At 38.6% G+C, this 19082-nt stretch overlaps 1 protein-coding gene across 1 annotated transcript in view; it reads right to left on the minus strand.

Moving 5' to 3' along the window:
* The window catches only part of si:ch211-266k8.4 (uncharacterized), a 47650-nt gene that overhangs the window by 8893 nt on the left and 19675 nt on the right, over positions 1-19082 (minus strand). The window contains exons 2-5 of the mRNA XM_062421420.1: positions 16207-16329; positions 14385-14575; positions 12147-12274; positions 6244-6525 (exon numbers count right to left, since the gene is read on the minus strand). Coding sequence (XP_062277404.1) covers positions 6244-6525; positions 12147-12274; positions 14385-14504 — 530 coding nt within the window. The 5' untranslated portion in view covers positions 14505-14575; positions 16207-16329. The remainder of the gene's footprint in view (positions 1-6243; positions 6526-12146; positions 12275-14384; positions 14576-16206; positions 16330-19082) is intronic.

Here is a 19082-nt window from a genome sequence, read left to right on the forward strand (position 1 = left end):
TTGTAAATGGAAGCAGTAACACTGCAGGGATACGTACGAAAGACACTTTCACATGGAGCGAGCAAACCAATCACAAGACTCTGATGATGACGTATTTGAATCTGTAACTTTGCCAATGCTTTTAGAGGCGATTTGATAACCAACAAGCAGCCAAAGTGCTTCTGTTTGCAAACAACATTGATGCCGGGTAAAAACAGCCCTTTGCCCGCCATGTTCCATATAAAAAGACATGTCTTCTGCCAGGTACACATACATCTGGCCTTGCCCATCTACTTCTTCTGTTGAGTTTTATGGTGGTTGGCATCCATAAGTGTTGCATTACCGCCTTTTGCTGGACTGTCCCTTGCTCTATCTGTTCTGGCATTGCCATGGCACGTGTGCAAAGGTGCAAAATGGAAATGTTCCTGAATGTAGCTGCATGTGTGAATAAAGAAAAGTTATCCTAGTGATTGACTGGGAACTGTGTGAAAGATTCTCACTAGCCAGGTTTCCATCAAAATGTAGAGTAAGTTTTAACCAAATTTTCAGAAAAACCAGCAAGAGAAAATTTGCATATTTTACAAAGTACGTTTCCATCCACAGTCGTGATGCAAACATCTGGAGCTGGGTTGTCGACATAAGCAGCTGGGGAAAGAGCACGAGTTAAACCACTGTGAAATACAATGTAAATAAATAAGATATAATAGAATATGTAAATATAAATATGTAAATATGGCATTTCTGTTTGTAGTTGTATTTAAGGAGCATTACAATCTTAAACGCTCCACACAGATTGGATGTTTTCATCTATATTTTTTGTGTCTTCAGTGGTTTTAGTTTTTTTCGTCACATGCTTCATGTTTGTAATCATTTATTCACTTTGGCTGTTTCTATTGCACTTTGTCGCAATTTTGCTTTTATCAATCCACAAACTTTTCAAATGAGAAAAACAATGATAAAGCAAAAAAGAAAAAACAGAAACAAAGCTATAAAAAAATAAGACAGTGATGGCTGTTATGAATAAACCAGTCACGTTTAATAATAGCTTAGCATGATATGATTAGTGCGTACTGGTTTAGTATCACCAGAACAACAAAACAAGTTAAGACCAGACTTTTTTTTAAAGGTTCAGCGGTTGCAACATTATGCAACAGGTATTTAAGAACATTGTGTACAAATATCACAGTACATGAATTAAATTGCTTCTGAAATAAAAAGGAGTATACACTATCTTCCTGAAGACACAGATCATGGTGAATAGAGAAAAAGTACTTCGATATAAAGTTAAAGTAGTAGTTATTTTAATTATTCTTAATCCCACATCTTCTGATGAGCGTATCCAAAAGGCCTTCATCAAATAGCTCCAAGTCGAATATCAGCTTCTACTGTGTCAGAGTACACAGAAAAATACCCAATAAAAATCTCCAAAAGGCTAAAGAGTTTTCATTCACTTTAATCAAACCCTAAAAAAGGTGAAATGCAAACTGATGAATAAGTACTGATCATTAGATAAAGTTATATGGGTTTATGATAGAAAAAAAATAGACGAAAAAAAAGTTTAGTTGCCTTGTTTTGCTCATTAGAAAAACAGCCTGGTATGATGAGAAATGTGAAATTGTTCTATGTTTTTTTATTCCCAGCATCAGACAAACAGCAAGCTTAGAACATCAAATATGATAAGCATCTGTTTTCATAAAATGGATTTTGAGAGAACACAGACAGAAAGCTCTTGGGTGCAAAGTCAAACTGGAGTTTAATAGCGCAGGCCGACGAGTTGGTCTAGTCTGTGGCAGCTGCTCTGTTACTGTGCACCTGACTGTTAGGTAATTTGAGTTTCTATGACATTAGTGTGAACTTTGAAGGAAAGTTTCTAACTCTTCATAGTAATATGTGCACTAGGACACACAAGTTATTTTCATAAGTGTGAAGTTTAGGGAATATAATGTACATTACACATGTTTTTTCCCCCCATTCATCACTGTTTGCGTCGCATATTTTGAAATAGAAAATTAAGAAATGCTTGTGAAATTATTGCTTTGTATTACTTTAATGTTCAACTACATTAATGCAGCGATGGCAGCAAACACATCACACTGACTGGCTGTCTACCTCTCTGTGTTACATTTGTTTGCGGTAGTCAGGAAGGCGTCACTTCTAGTCACCGAACACCGCAGTGAGACATCCACTGTCCCTTTGTTTCTTTAAATGGGATCAACTGTGTGTGTGTGTGTGTGTGTTTGATCACTCGTCCGTTCTGTATCCTCACTACCCCGTTACATAACACCGCTACACCTGAATTTCAACAATTCCCATAACAATGGTTGAGGTAATGTGAGTGTGTGCGTTTGTGTGGATTCAGTACATCCATGCATGTGCTTGTTTTTGCCTGATTGCTTTCCAAACTTTCACGCATGTCGGCACGCCTACGTTTATTTTGCACCGTGCTCCATCACATGAAGCGTGCACAACTCAAAGGCACGTTGATACACACGGCAATGATCGGGCTACAAAAACAGATTATAACATATTGCATCATATTATAGATGCGCGCACACTCACACACACTTCTCCAGGGACAGGAGATTAGAGGTGAGTACAGGACAGGAGAGTGGCTCCCACACTGCTGAACATACAACAGTGGATCAGATGACAATCTTCAGCCAACACACACACAGACACACACACAGACATGCAGTTTGCAGACTTGAATCACTTTTTCTTAACCTCCCTCTCACACCCGATGGTTACACGCTGGACCAACTTCTTCTCTTTTGTCCTCCAAACCCGCAGAACAACACTGTAATGAAGCTTTTTTTACACACACATAAGGGTTGTACTAAAGCAATAACAAGGTCTGGATTATGAGCCAGAATGTCAGAATTCTCAAAAGTAGAAATCCCAATTAGAAGCTAATAAATCTCATGAGTACAGCTGCCTTATTGTCATCTCACACAAAAGAGATTAAAAAGAAATCCTTTAACATACTCTGAAGTCAATGAGCCAGGTCATGATTCAATTTAATTAAGGAACCATACACACCCTTTTACATAAAGACGTATGCGGCAGAGAGATGGTGTGTGTTTGTTTTTCTATAGTGTCAGTGTCCGAACAAGACAAAGAGTTATGCAACATGGAACACTGCATTCAATATGGGATATTTTTCCTGTCATGAAAGTGCGTGTGTGCGTGTCTTTATGTGAACTGGAGGAATACTGGTTGAGCTTGTTACTTGGCACTGTGTCAATCATAATTATCGCTGCGATTCTCACCTGGAAACATGTTTTCCTGCCTGCTGAGCTCTCGTCTGTCAATGTGCACTCTCTTTCTATCTATGGCAGGGATGAGAGGACACACGGGAAGGCAAAATTCTTATACATATAAAAGGCTCAGAATTAAACCGTCTATCTTGACACAGTGTTTTTTTTTTAATCAAAATTAAATGGTTTAAAAGATGACTAATAGTACACAGCTTGAATCTGCATGTTTGTTTTGTGAGGAATTGTCCCTGACAGCTACAAATAAAAAAAACTGGATCTGTGGTGTGAATACTTCCATTATTTTCTCTATCTATGATTCTTTTGCCCTCTGTGCTTTGAATGGAATTGGAAAAGAAAAAAAAGAAGTGGAAAAGTAATTTCAGGCTGGGTGTGCCGGGGCCTCCATCAGGCAGATACTGTCCATCAGTGAGGTCGTGAAGATGGGACGACTTAGCTCATCTTCCTGTGAATGTCAGCTGTGTTTCCTCGCTTCCCTCACACACACACACACACACACACAATGAACAACTGCAAAGCTCCTATTCAGTCACAAACTACCAGTTAATGCAAATTCTCCCTTATGAGCAACAGTCATGTATTCACACACACACATACACACACACACACACACACACACACACACACACACACACACACACACACACACACACACACACACACACACACACACACACACACACACACACACACACACACATGCATGTGGGACACAAAGCAGTTGTGTACAGTAGGTGGAGATGTGCGTAACTCCCAGGAGATTGTTGGGAGGTACATATTGTACCAAAGGTGCGTAACCTACTAAACAGGAAACTACAGGTCTATTTTAGGGCTGGCGTGTCACCGTCCCGCCCTGCAGTGAACTGCAACGGAAAATACAGCAGGATGGATTATCTATTTCTGTCTCTCTGTCACTCACACAAATTTATCCAATAAAACTAAACTACACCTTTTTAAGACCTCGGCAGAGAAAATTGAACATCCTTTCCACAGCAAAATGAGTACACATCAGAGTTTAAATTAATAGAGAGTATAGTTGAGACCTGCTTTATATGTAAAGGTCCTTGAGATGACTTTTGTTGTGATTTGGCGCTATATAAATAAAAATTGACTGATTGACAGATATTTTTATTCTGGATATTTTTGTATCCCTATATAACAATCATATGTAAAACCTCATAAAGTAATCAAATAAATGGCAAATGCAACAAAGACTGTCCCACAGTTATGCTTTACTTTCAATAAAAAGGCATTTTATTTAGAAATTAAAATGAGCTTGGATTTGTTAATTTTGACGACATTACATAAAACAATATGGCTGCTGTGGTTGTTCTCGCACTCACACGGCTGGTTACACTTAATGCTTTCCATTAAGACACACTCTCTCAGAGGCTCTGAACACTACATCTACCTTTCATTCGCTTTAACAGTCCGTTAAATCTGTAAACAGCAGCTTAGTGGTCACCAAATGACAAGGCTGCTCCTTTCTTTCATGTTGGCCGTTGTGGTTCCGCACTTTAAACATTACTATCCAGACTGTAGCAGCTATCAGAAATAAAACAGGACTGTGTGTCTCCTCTAAATCTACATGTACTGGTCAACTGTCATTATGTGGATGCATTGATACATTTAATAAAAGGGTATCTGTTTCGTGAGATGCAGAAGCGATGATTTCAAAAACACTTCTAAAAAAACCTTTACCATTACACCCAATTACATCCTAAAATACCCTTATTTCTTTGGCACGACAGATTCTAATCAACTTAGTTGGTGCTTCATTGTTTCCCAAAAGCATAAAAGGGGGAAAAAGTTCCTGCAGCTCCTGTTCTGATCAGTGCGGTGACATTTGATGTGGGCTGTAACTGTCTTTAAATTAATCGCACTTCCTACAAGTGGATCCTCAAACCAGATTCACACACTTACAAGTTGCTCGTTTGATAGTGGGGAAACCTGAGATGCTGTGTGATGTGGTTGACTCTGTTTACCGCACGCACTTTGAGCTTGACCACAGCTTTCTTCTACATCCGTCATCTGTCAATGAAAAGGCTTATTTGGCACGTTTGATCTCGCTATATAACAGTAAGCTCCTATCAACTCACTGCTGTACCTGCTGTGGAGATGCAGATGTTTTTAAATGACAATACTTTTTCTATACTGAATAACTGAACCTACTTTCCTGTGCTGCAAAATTAATGAGCTATTTGATGTATGTTTTCTCCTGGCACTCATAAACTTCCTTCCCCAAGTCAACTGGCATTGTTGAGATTGTGCAACTGAAAAGCCTCTATTTATCAAGATGACAGCAACACAGTTGGGTTTAAGCCATCAGCCAGTGTAAAAGGTAAAGGCAAACACAAATGAGGTCAAATTACAGTCACTTGGATATGGGCTGACGTACATCTGTTTGACATGCTTTTATACAGAATGTGTACGAGTCCCTCATGGTTTTGATTAATTAATATTGTTGTATACAACATCTTAACTTCTTCATAACTTTGCAGGCTTCACTCAGGCAGAACACTAAGTGTACACATGAGGATGCTGCGCAATTATTTCAGGTTCGGTGATGAGTCAAAAATCACTTAATGTGTTTGAAAATATACTCTAGGATGAATTAATTCAATGCCAGCGGGTGGAGATTTAAATGAAAATACCAAATTAGTGTTTGAATTAATTTGTTTCTTATATGCCTGTGGGCTGTGTGGGTGCAGTGCTGAACACCCACCGCTGCCACCGCTTCTGAGTAACCTTTCTATCATTGTGAATTTTTGGAGTCAAATGGCAGAGGTACAGAGGGGGGAGAAATTAGCAGGTGTTCCTCCAGTATCAGTCAGATATGAGCAAAGTCATGAAGGTGGGGGGGGTTTGATGAATACCTGTTTGCAGCAGTGAGAGCACTAAAAAGGAAGTGTGTGATATCATTCCCTGTTAGAATGCTGTTAGTGTAACTATTTGACAGTGTTAGATGAAGTTGGTCTGTGGTTCTTACTTGATGAGAGCCGTCCTGGCTGTGTTGTGCTCCCCACTTTGAGGAGCGCTGGATGATGGAGGACTGGAGGATCGGGTGGAGGAGGATGGAGGATGGGTGCAAGGACGGAGGGATGAGGGGAGGATGGAGGAGGGAGGGGGCGTCTGGTTCAGCGGCTTCTTGCAGTTTCGCAGAAGGCGGAGGGACTTGACTCTGATAGGCGGGATGAGGCTGTGGTTGCTACGACGACCTGCCACCTTGCCTACAGGTCCTGTAGCTGCCCTCTTGAAGGTTTGTTCTGATCTGGACACAAAACACATAAAGTTAAAGGAGGGGCCAAATGACTTTCCAAATGGGTGTAAAGTTATTAAATTAGCATGTTTTAACATGTCAATAAATCAACTTATATATTAGTATTATCAATAGTTACATCCTGGTGTAAAGGGTTTTGTGGCTACTCCAATAATACATTAGTAAATTATTAAAATATATTCTTACACATATATATTTACTTTTACATCTATGTTTCATTGACCTTTGCCAAGTTGGCAAAATATTTGATGTGATTAATTGCTGCCATATTTTCTTTTTCTAAAATCTATTAAAAAAACAAACACATTTACAAAGAAAATGCAAACAGCAGTAATAAAAAAAGGAGAAAAATGTGTTTCTCTTCCCCAACTCTCAGATGGGATTACAATTTAGTTTTTCCATTGTTGGGATTTGCCCTTTATCATCAGGTGCAGGAAACACCTGCAGTGTGGCTACCTCATTACAGAGGAGAGGAGGAGGTGAGGTGATGCTCAGTGAAACACAGCAGAGAGGCAGAACTGAAAATTATACAGCAGCAAATGAAGATGCAATGATACTGTATGTATTTTAATGATAGGAAGATTCAATAGTACTCTATTGCAATTACAAGGTAAAAAAGTTGTTAGCTGCTTTATTAAGTTCAACACCAACCTGTCAAGTTTACAGACTTCCAGATAGATACTGTTACATGTAAATGAAGGAACACACTGTATACTGTATACTGTATACTGTATATTGTCACAAAACATTGAAGGGTAACTCAAATTCAAACTACTCTATAATCCCAGAAATTGCAAATCTAACAGGAAGGCTTTGAAGCTTTATACATATTCAAGAGGAATTATATAGGGGTCTAAATTAAAAAGTCCAACGAGAGATACTGACAGAAGGTTTGCCCCAGGACATTCATTGGTTAGTGTGTGTAACATGTGTCCAACTGGTGATCATAAAACTTGAGCCTGGTGCCTGACCTGCAGTGGTGAGTTCTGTTCTCACACATCAGAACATGAGTGTGACTGATTAAGCTCTTTGTCTCACTGCTTTTTTCCCCCTGAATGTGTAACTTGCCGCTCTGATTTATTGTTTTTGAAGTGAAGACATGATTAGCCTCGTATTATCTTTCATGAAAATGCAATAAATGCGCAATAAATGTTAGCAGAGTGTCTTTTATTTCAGACGAAGCGGAGCCTGCTCTGTAAAACCCGGCATGAAAACACAATGAAAGCTAGAAGACTATTTGGTAAATGCAAAAAATGCAAAGGCATACAACTTAAGATTTATAGGCATGCAAAATACACACTTGTCTTGTGTGTGTATCCATGGTTACGCCAAAGCAAAGTTCAAAGGGCCAATTTACTGCAGAAGGCTATGTTACTACACTTTATATGATCTTACAGCATGAAAAAGAATGTAGTTCTTCATGCTGAAATGATGCTGATTCTGGGACAAAGCTGTCTGATAAAGGCACACCAGATTTGGGTTCTGACTTGAGTATCAACTCAAGTGTATAGAGGATAGAGAAGTGAATATAAACCTGCTGAGGCAGGCAGGAGAGCACGAGGAATTCTGAGTGGGACCGATGCAACAAAAGAACGTAGAGCTTTCCTTCCTGTGGCTCGCTCCTTGTTTTGTCTACCGGTTTCTTAACAAATTCAACATGTCTGACAATAATTCTGACTGAATTCCTCAGAGACGAAAAAATGGAGATAGTCAGTGTGCTTAGACAATACTGTACAGCCGGAGAGATGTCGCACGGTCATGGTATAATGTCAAGTGACCGTGGTATTCAAGTAGTGTGACCCTTCAGGCTGAGTAAGGCCACCAAACTCCTGAACTTTGACCTCTCGGAAGTAGGAGCCACTTAGCCAAGTCTGATATGATCTGAGTCCTTAGCAGATGATTTTTCTCTTTGATGTTTACAGAGTTAGCTTTTAAGTCCTGCTCCAACTAATGAATGCTTAACAATGCTGATATGAAAAGCAAATACCTAGCACTTAGCAGCCATAATTGATAGGACAATGACAAAAATATTTAAAATATTTAGTTAAGTTGAATTCATTTTTGACTTAAATAAATATGAGTTCTATCTACTAGCTCAGAGTAATCCTTTCTGTTTACTGGAAAAACCGCATGTAAATAAGTAATGTGAGACAAGACGGAGGTTTAAATGTTTTAAAATCCCACACAGGATTCTCCTGAGACAGCTGACACAGCTAAAAGGCTTGTAAGACCATGGGAACTACACTCTCTATCTGCTGTTAGCTGTTGTGTGTTGGTAAATATCATACTGTATGTGAAACATTACTAACTAACACTAATCCCCACTGGGCCTGTTTGTTTGCCTTGAGCAGAAGAATGTAGAGTAGTGCTCATCACCTCGGTAACTGTAAAAACAAACAGGATTTTTAGAAAAACCTTAAAAGACAACGTCATATGAAAAAATGTTACATAACGGCACAATAACATTGAATATTAGTACAAAAACCCTGAATCAGGCTTCATTTATGCTGTATCCTGCAGTGAATGTGATCTAACTTTCACTCAATGTCTTTGTGTGTAAAATTCACAAAGTGTTTCACAAGAATAAAATTCGAAAAGATCATAAATGTATACATACAATCAATGAGGTAGAAGCACAAAAACTTAGACTGAAGTGAACATGGAGCTTTATCATTCAGAATGTATGTAATGTAATATATATATATATATATATATATATATATACATACATACATACATACATACATATATATATATACATATATATATATATATATATATATATATATATATATATATATATATATATATATATATATATATATATATATATATATATATATATATATATATATATAAATATACTGAGGATTAATCAGATGAACCTTTCTATCTCCCTCTGCTGATCATGATGCCGTTCTTGTTTGGCTTCACTCTTATTAGGGTGACGTGTTTTCAGCACCTGGCAGAAAGCATTGTCCACTTCTGTCCTTTACCAGTAATCTTCCACCCAATTACAATAATCCTTTTGGTGACCCTCGATGACCTCTGGTGACCCACAGCACTGGTTAAAACAACCTAAACCACTTGACACAGAGACTAAAGCTGAGAGGAATGACAAGTATGCTTGAAACATGCGCGCGTACACAAACCACTAGCGGGACAGTGACAGGCTTTTGTTATGAGCGGTTTGCCTGTCAGAGGAAAAAACAACATTATGATGAGAGGATTAGAGGACTGCTGTGAAATTCTAAGTGCTGCGGGAAGACCAGCTGGTTTTATTACACAGAAACAATACCTGAAGACATTTTGATACAGCAGTACTTTCAACTGATAAAAAATTGAGCTCTTGCAGTTTGTAAATACTTGTAAACAGAAATGCCAAGTTCCTACATTGTTTTATGCATGTGTGAGTTCATTTGTTTATAAGGGAAAATCTCTGCTACAGTATGCTAGGAACAAATTCCCTGACAGATAAAAGAAAACTTTGTCAAATGAGCCCAAACAATTGAAGAGGGCTATGCACATCTAGCCATAAAGACACGGGGACTGATCACGTGGACAAAATAATCGTCTTAAGTTCCAATGTGTTACTGAATCACGCACACACAAAGGGTAAGTCGTAGCCCAAAGACTGCGGATAAAAGATAAAAGGAAAAAGGTGATGAAACAAGGGGCTGAGATATAAAGAAGGGTAGTATTTAATGTATGGATAAAGAATGTAAACTGACATATGTTTTATGTTACCACAAAGAGTTAATAAATGACTTCAGAAAAGCTATGTCAGGGTTTCTGTGTTTGTTAAAAGTGGAAACCACTTATAGTTATCATATCTGTCCTGGTCAGATTGATCATAACCAAATTTCCTTTATTTGTCACGCAGATTATATGATTAAATTATACATTTATTACATGAATATGTTTACTGAATATATTTACTGAATTTTATTGACTGTTTCAAATTACATTAGAGCTCAATTTAAAATTCTCCACCGTTTACAAATTTCTCCTAAAAAAATAAATAAAATCTCCCTGTATCTGGTCTTGTCCTAAAATTCAAGCATACTGGATGAACATTTTGCAAGATTTGAGAAAAATATTCTATGCTGCTTTGCACATGGAGCCTCTCTCTTTGATCCTGGCCTATCCCAGCCATGCTATTGTTGCTGCTAGTTCTGCCAGACTGTATGACACATACATGACATGAATACACAGCAAGGAGGAACATCTTTTTGACCTGGATAAGTGACACACCTCCTACTAAAATAAACTGGCATAAAATACTGTAATCATGGAAAGTTTTCCTTTTGAATACTTCACCTGTCTTCACTTTTCAAAGGGACAGTTTATGAAGATTTAGACTCCATATCCCCACTTTTTTAATTTCACATTGGTTTCAGTGCTTTCGAGCATTGTGATTTGGATTTTAGGTTTTAAATTAGTATTTCTATCTACAAAGGGGAAGATGGCAAGGGTAAAAAATGTCTATGCATTGCACTGCTGAGGTGTATCTTTCATCAAACATTTATGACCATCACTGTGATTCCATGCTGACTGTCCAGACCAATGGTTGTGCTGAGTTGTTTGTTATTATGTTCACTGTGTTTATAAGAAAACTCAATAAACATATTTGAGAAAAAGAAGACATTAGAGTTGATTCAAAAACTTGTTGTTTTGCTGCTGCATCTTGTTGATTTGTTTTTGGCAGTTTGTGTCAAGCTTCGAGGAGACAATGTTTTTCAATGAGAAAAAATTACTTTCTTTTTCCTGTCATGATTTCAATGTGCACGCAGCAGCAGACTCATGTAACCAGCCAGGAGCAGGAGAGGCAATAATGGGGCCGTTGCCATTAAGTACAAGGGTAGCTTCAATTTTTTTATTCATATGTTGTCATAGAGCTGGGCGATATGGACAAAATCAAGTATCACGATATTTTTGACCAAATACCTTGATATCGATACTGCTACAATAATGTAGAGATGATTCTTGATTCTTTCACAGAATATTTACACTATGAAATGTTTGGTAAATAATCATTGGTAATGTGGATATAATGACAAAGTGGGTAAAAGGTAAACAAATAACACAAGCTAGAGCTAGAACAGTCCGTTAAGTTCAGAAAATTACATCATATTACAGTAATGCAGCCTTTAAAACCAGGAAAAGACAACTCTGATGACATATCACGATATTATGATATCCAAAATCTAAGGCGATATCTAGTCTCATATCACGATATCGATATAATATCGATATATTGCCCAGCCCTATGTTGTCATGTATGAAAAGACCCAAAATAAACTCTAGTTGGGACAACTTGACTACTATAAGCTAATTATTTAAACAGTATTTGTACAGGAGCCATTTGGTCTTAAGCTGTTTTGATCCACATAAGCGGTTGATCACTGTATCCGTGATCACTACAAGTAATTTCCACTGTATATTATACAGCTGTAACCCTCTGCATGAACATACAGAGGACATGTGCGTGCAGGCAGTGTGCTAACAAACAGTCAAATGTCAAAAACAAACACTTCAGGACAGTGCTGACATGCATGAGTGCAGGCGTGTCATGTTTTGTTTGCGAGGCAACCTTTAAACTTTCTCCTTACCTGTCGCTTTTGGAACAACCAGATGTATTTGTAACAGTGGCGGAGTCCACGGTGACATCACCACTGCTCCCCTGTACTACCGGCTGGTGTGCTCCGCCTTTCTGCTGGCTGCGCCTCCTGGGTCTGATCTAAAAGAGGAGACGCGGAGGAGGTGAAGGAACAGGAATAAGAGAGAAGAAAGATATCTCACTGACCATAAATCTGATGATTGGCTGCTCTTTTATAGTGAAGTGGTGTGTCTCATCTTGGCCACTGAGCCACATTCCCCATCCCCGGTCACACTGTGTGGCTAACCAGCATCAACAAGGTACTGCTGAAAGGATGCAAAGAACCGATGTTTTAATCAGTTGTTGGACTTGGCCCAGTGTGTGTGTGTGTGTGTGTGTGTGTGTGTGTGTGTGTGTGTGTGTGTGTGTGTGTGTGTGTGTGTGTGTGTGTGTGTGTGTGTTGGAGGGCCGTGCCCCTGGCTACACCTTAAAAGGCTTATTTCCATTCCCACTTCACTTCCTTACAAAGAACAGATCACCGTATTTTTATTGGCATGTTACATGGCGTAACATAAAAATCAGGAAGCTAAAGAGAAAAAGTTGTGGGTTTTTGTTAAACATAATTAATAAACAAATCTGAATAGGAGGATGGATGGAAGAATGAGTTAAAGAGTGTGAAGAAGATAAGGACAGGAGAGCGGGAAATATTTGGACTAAAATGTGGACCATCTTTTCCCTCAAAGGCTTTCAAACATTGTACTCACTCTAATCCTAAGAGTCCCCCCTCCCCCTCTCTATGATATAAACAGAACTACACAGGAGTAACCTTTTTAAAGTACAGCATTCCTGAGGTGATCACAGGAATCAACATATGAGAAAGAAACTAAGTCCAATGTCTTCTATTCCTATACTGAGGATGGTTTCAAAGTATATATAATATGCTGAATTTCTAACCTACAAAAAAAGATAAGCCATATTTGATAAATGGTCAAATATGGCGTGTGGTCAAAGCAGAATTAGCTAAATAAATCTCTTTTTTTCACTTTTTCCACTCACTCTACATTTTTATGGCGAGGCAGGTGACTCCCAATGATAAGCTCTGATATTAAAACGTCCTCTGTAGTACCTGCTCTCGTGCTGGCTTTAAACAACACAAACACTTGAGGCTCAATGTTCAGTTTAGGAAAACCTTGTTCCCCAATATTAGGAAAACTCGACACAGTAAGAACAGAGATAAGCCCTGTTGTGTCAAAAGTGTTATACATCAGATGCCAACTTAGTGAACCTTGCTGCCTGGTGTGGTTTTAGCAGAAGGATTTATTGAGATTGTGCACTTAGTTGTTTGTGAGAGGGTTTCAGACGCTGGATCTCTGTTGAATGTTAAGAAAACCTCATTCTGACAGTAAATATGAATGTTCCCGAGAATTGTTTTTTAGGCGAAAGGCTGTATATACTGTCATTGATTAGGTATGAGTTGCCATTAAGAGCTGAATTTGAACAGCACAGTCACAACAACCAGCAGAGAGAGAGTTTCCTGCTGTTTTTGTTCACGTAGGGAAAGTAGTGCCATGTGCGTTAAGTGCTAGGTTAAGTGAAATTTTATTAAGAGGATGTGACGATTAATCATTATCCTCTCAGCCAGCTGTGCCAATCACAGCGGTGCATGACAAATGACACTCACTAAATGGAGAGAAGAGACCAGACCAGCACCTACAAACACAGGGATGATATTGCTGCCTGGATGTTTAAGCTATTTATACAATTGGATCAGCTCAACAATATTGCAGTCATATTTTTTCTGAATGGCATCATATCCTGACTGAAAATGCATTTTCAGAAGTTGAAACTGAAATGCCTCTTTTGTCGGTCAGGTTGGACAGTCATAGGAGAACAAAGCTCTTCTAGAGGGGAGTAAGGAAAACTAATGAGAACAGAGATTTAAGCAAACGTCTAGTGAAGAGCAATCAATATATGCTAAATACTTTGTGTCAAAATGGAATCCCATGATTTCATTCTTTAAGTCAAATTAATAAAAACTTAACAAGACTACATCCTGTTAGACTTTAGGTACTGACCAACGTACTGCACTGACACTTACTGGTAGTTTCCTCCATTCATGAGGAATAAGTTAGGCAGTACAAGCAACAGTTACTTTAGAAAGTGGGTTATAGTATTGGAAAATGTTTCCAAGTCAGATGCTATTGGCTGTTTCATTCAATGATTGTCAGTGTACTAATAAATCAAGCTTTACCTGAGCTTGTGTTAGTGAAGTCGACGTCCGACTCTTGAAAACCCGTCCCGGTCCAGGACTGTGCTGTCTGGGCTTCGCTTGAGTTTGTGAACTCTTCACTTCAACTTTCTGTCGACTCATCGGGTCCAAAAGGTACCGCTGGGCTAGATGTAAAACCCTCGTCAGTACACTTTTAGCCCCGGTAACGGAGTCTGTTGATAAAGAAAAATATTGTGAATCCACTTTGGATTTAATTCTGTGATAATTCTCAACCAGAAATCATTCAAGGCTTTGTTTTTTCAAGGCCCTGTAATGTAAAAAGAAATGTTGAAAATGTGGTGTGTGGTGTGAAAATGTGAATGCTCCACCTTGCAATGATCAGGCTCCCATTCTGCAGACATACAGGGCCTGAGCACCACTCAATTACAAAATCCTAGGGACAAGCCTGAGATGATACTGTATGTGGTGCGTATTGGAGTAACATTATAAGTTATCATTCCTTTACAGGCATACCCCTACTGGATTGCATTTGTGTGTGTATATGTGTCCTTACACAAATGAATGTTATCAGTGGCTCACCATATTTACTCAGGGGGCAGAATCTGCCTGCTTAGGCAAGCTGTGAACACAAAGACCCACTTTATACAGAGTACTGTCCGTGTTTGTGTGCAAGCACACGCATGCATACTACACAGACACAGATAGTGAAGCTTTGTCTTATTTTAAATAACATGTGGAGAGTTTGTAGTTTGTAGTTTTTTTACTATGTGTTGCATATTCAAAATGACAAAAAAAAAGAAAGAACTTCAACATTGATTTTGTGATGTAACATCTGCCATCTCCTGGAGTCATAAGAGCAACATTATTATATTACATTATACAAGAGCAGCACTGATTACTCTGTTAATCACTAAAGTACCATGTTTGATGGTTACAGGTTCTCTAATGTGTGAATTTGCTGCCTTTCCTTACAAGATATCAAAAATTATATGTAGGGTTTTTTGGACTAGTGATTGGACTGATGAAGACATTTGATGACTGCATATTGGGCTCTAGTAAATTATGATGTACATTTTTGCTATGTATCATGTATAGTATTTTTGCCACACCCATATTTCCCCATTAAACAAGAGTGGCTACTGTTTACAACCAGTTCTTTGTAATAATTAAGCCTTGTGTTTGCTTTGTTTCAAAACAGTCAGCCTATGGAACTTAGTTTGCTAATTACACTCTAAGTAACAAACGTAGGAGGAGGAGAGCTGTGATCCAGAGTTTAGAAATCTTCCCTCTTAACACGGAAGAGAACATGTACCACATTTACAACAGCTGCTAGAGGGATTTTCAGGTAACTGACTTACATGGTTTGAGAATGTAAGAAAATGAGTGCTGGAATTTGCAGAAAGTATACAGTATGACAAGTCAGGGAAGACTGACTAATGGCAAAACTGCCCTTGTTGTACAATAGGATTGCACTTGCCTCTGGTAAATGTATTGTTCAAGGTCTTAAGACTTTAATTTATGACAAGCAGTTCAGTTAAAATATTAGCAAGGATTGTTCTTGTAACATAATTGTGATTTAATGGCATAATTAAGCAGGCCTGTTCTTGTAAGAGAGTTCAGCTTTCATTAATGTTAACTTTTGCTCAGGACTCATCTTTGTTGAACCTGCTGAATTGACAGTGATTTAGAGCCACTGGCGTCTTTCTTCCTGTGCTAGCTGGGACTATTCTCCAGTCAGGCTAAGATATATAGATGTAGAAATTGTCTGGACCTGTTGCATTGAGTCAAAAGATAGATGTTGAAAATGTATGCACACACATACAAGCACACAATACACACTCACTTTTTTCAGTTGTCTTTTCTCCTTCTGAAGATGCAGGTACATTTTCTTTTTCTTTACTTCCTTGGCCGACTTGGTTTGGTGCTGTGACTTCTGTCCGTTGGTCCCTCTGCTTTTCACACTGTTCTGAAAGAGGAAACCTACATTTAATACACAATATTGTGGTTCATACTATTAGTTGCGTTGGACCAATGTGTCAATCAGAGCTGGGGTCCGTTTGTGTTCTTTTAGTTTGTGTGGGCCTGAGTTTTAATGACAGCTGCAGACAGGTACACTGTACATCCACAGTCCACCACATCCACCAGGAAGTATCTTGGTGACTACCTGCGCTGGCCAAGTTTACACAAGAACTAAATGCATCATTAAACGGTTCTCTTTACAAGGTACCATGTCGATTTTTTTGTGAACAAACAATTATATTTCTGTTCCCTCATAAAACCTTGCAAAATAGATTTTGGGACATTTTAAAACCTTCATTATTGACATCCTTGTTTACTAGCTAGCATTCTTCTTCTATCCTGCCTTTGTTGGCACATTGCTGCATATATCTTGGCACATTACCATCACCTGTTGATAAGTGAAATAATGTGAGACCACTGGTAGTAATGTGTATCGCACAAAGATGTACATCCACAGAAACAAACAAAACCCCAGAGACTAACATTAGCGGAGCAGTGATCAGCAGTAGAAAACAAGACTGGCTGACCACACACTGCAGCATTAAACAATTTAAACCAGTTCTGAGAAAATAACTTGTTTCTTAGTCTGTTTGACCTCAAAAACCCTGTGCCTACTCAGCGTCTTTTTAGCCTGGAGCTAACAGTGCAGCAGAGAGGCTGCTCTACACTGCTGGATATATAATGTTAATAACAAAAGGGAGCACGCCATCTCCCCGTCATTTTGTTATACTCATAAAGGCATACTGTATTTCAATGGACTGAGTACATCAGTGAATACACAGTACACAGGAGAAAGAGACTGAAATAGTGCCTTTTTGTTTCTATTCATTCAATCAGGAATTGATTCTGAAGTGAATCAGGCAACAAAAAAATCTGAAACAAATCGAATCATGAGATTGTCAAAGATTCCCAGCACCAGTCTCTAAACATCTATTTGGTATACTTAATGGAATATTGTTATAGAAGTAGATTTACATTTTGGAAAATGTGTTTTTTCACTTTCTTGCTGAGTTAGAGGAAAAGAGATGGACACTCTCAAGTCTGCATGGTAAAATATAATATTTAAAATATATAGCTGGTCAACTTAGCTTAACACAAAGACACAAACCAGGGGGAAACAGCTAGCTTGTATCTGTCAAAAGGTAATAAAATGTGCTTACCAGCCTCTATATAGCTCACAATTATCTTGTTTCTATATTCGTACAAAACACCAAGTGAAAAGGGCACACTGTGGTTTTACAGAAGGATTATACGGTGGAATATTTCATCGCTTGGCACACTAACTTTCTGGGGTCTTGGCTGTTTGCCTGGCAACCTCATGATGATGATAAAACTCCAGGAAGTAACTGGTCCAGCTAATTAGCTAATTAGTGAGATAATTAAAGACATTATTGGTGCTGCTGTGCTGAGCTGTGATTGATTCTATTTTTTTTTTTAAATGTCTTAACTATGTGCAAAACATCTACATTTATTACATATTTGTTTACACATGTAAAGGTTATTTCAAGTCAAAAAGTAATGTTTTCAGTCAGTAAAACTACTAAGACTTCGCTATTTGTGTTTGTCAAGTCAGAGCTTTTAAAAAACTAAATTATTCATTTTAATTTAGTATTAATATTTTTTTATTCATCCTTTCACTTGGCCAAAGTAAGGCAAGTTAGTGTGTGTTTGTGTCATGTGGGAGGGTAGAGGTGATGTTGACTTCTAATTTGTAACAGGGCATATCAGTGTTTTAACACAAGTTTCAAGGATAAGGCCTCTGCCAGACAGGAAGAGCCAGTGATAAAGTGGAGTGTCTCCTGGCCTAATGCGAGGTCCTTGCAGAGTCCTGAGAAGAGTTATCTTTGATGTTAAAACAACTCCATTTCCCACACACACCCTCCCCACCTCTAAAAGCCCATGGCTCTGTCCCTCTGCCTCATATCTCTCTCTCCTTCCTTCTCTCCCTCCGATCCATCTCAATCACTGTCAGATATTGGTTAAGGAGAGGTTCTCTTCCACAGCCAAATACTAACTTCAAAACACTGACGTGTCACAGCAAGTCTCCTGTTAGCCACCCAAGGACAAACTGGATGAGAACATATGGCATTAGCTCATCCACTCTTTAAAATTAAATTAGGTCAGGAAATAAGTCAAGTATTGTATGTATGACATACAGTATGTTGACTCTGCATGTGTCCATGTTCAGGCCTACATGAACACCAGAGGCTTTCTATTCAGTCCTATCCTGAATGACTGAATAAAAAGGCCAGATGATTACCATACAATAATACTTGGTACTTTGTAGTTTGACTGATAGACACACACACACAAAATCCAGATGTGTTAACACCGGTGAGCTCACCTGCACAGTTTCTGTATGACTCAGGGTTGTAATGAGAAGGTCTGAATGACTGTGTGAGTGTGTGATTTATTGGTGGAATGCAGCCCTGTGGAGGTCTGACTTCCTCTTCTGGAGCTGCCACACTGCAGTCTGAGTCTCATTCTGACAATCTACGTGCTCTCTGGGAAACACTGCACAGCACACCGAACAAGTTCAGTATCAGATAAAACTTGGCAATTTTCTGTTGAATCTATAAATATTCTATCCATCTATGAATTTTGTATCTCTTTGCTGGATCACAGGGGGGTTTAAGCCTATCCCAGAACACCCCTGGTGCCTGTGAATTTGGACCGACATTCAGAGATTCCAGTGCCATA

The sequence above is a fragment of the Scomber scombrus genome, chromosome 6 (assembly GCF_963691925.1).
Source record: "Scomber scombrus chromosome 6, fScoSco1.1, whole genome shotgun sequence".
NCBI lineage: Eukaryota > Metazoa > Chordata > Actinopteri > Scombriformes > Scombridae > Scomber > Scomber scombrus.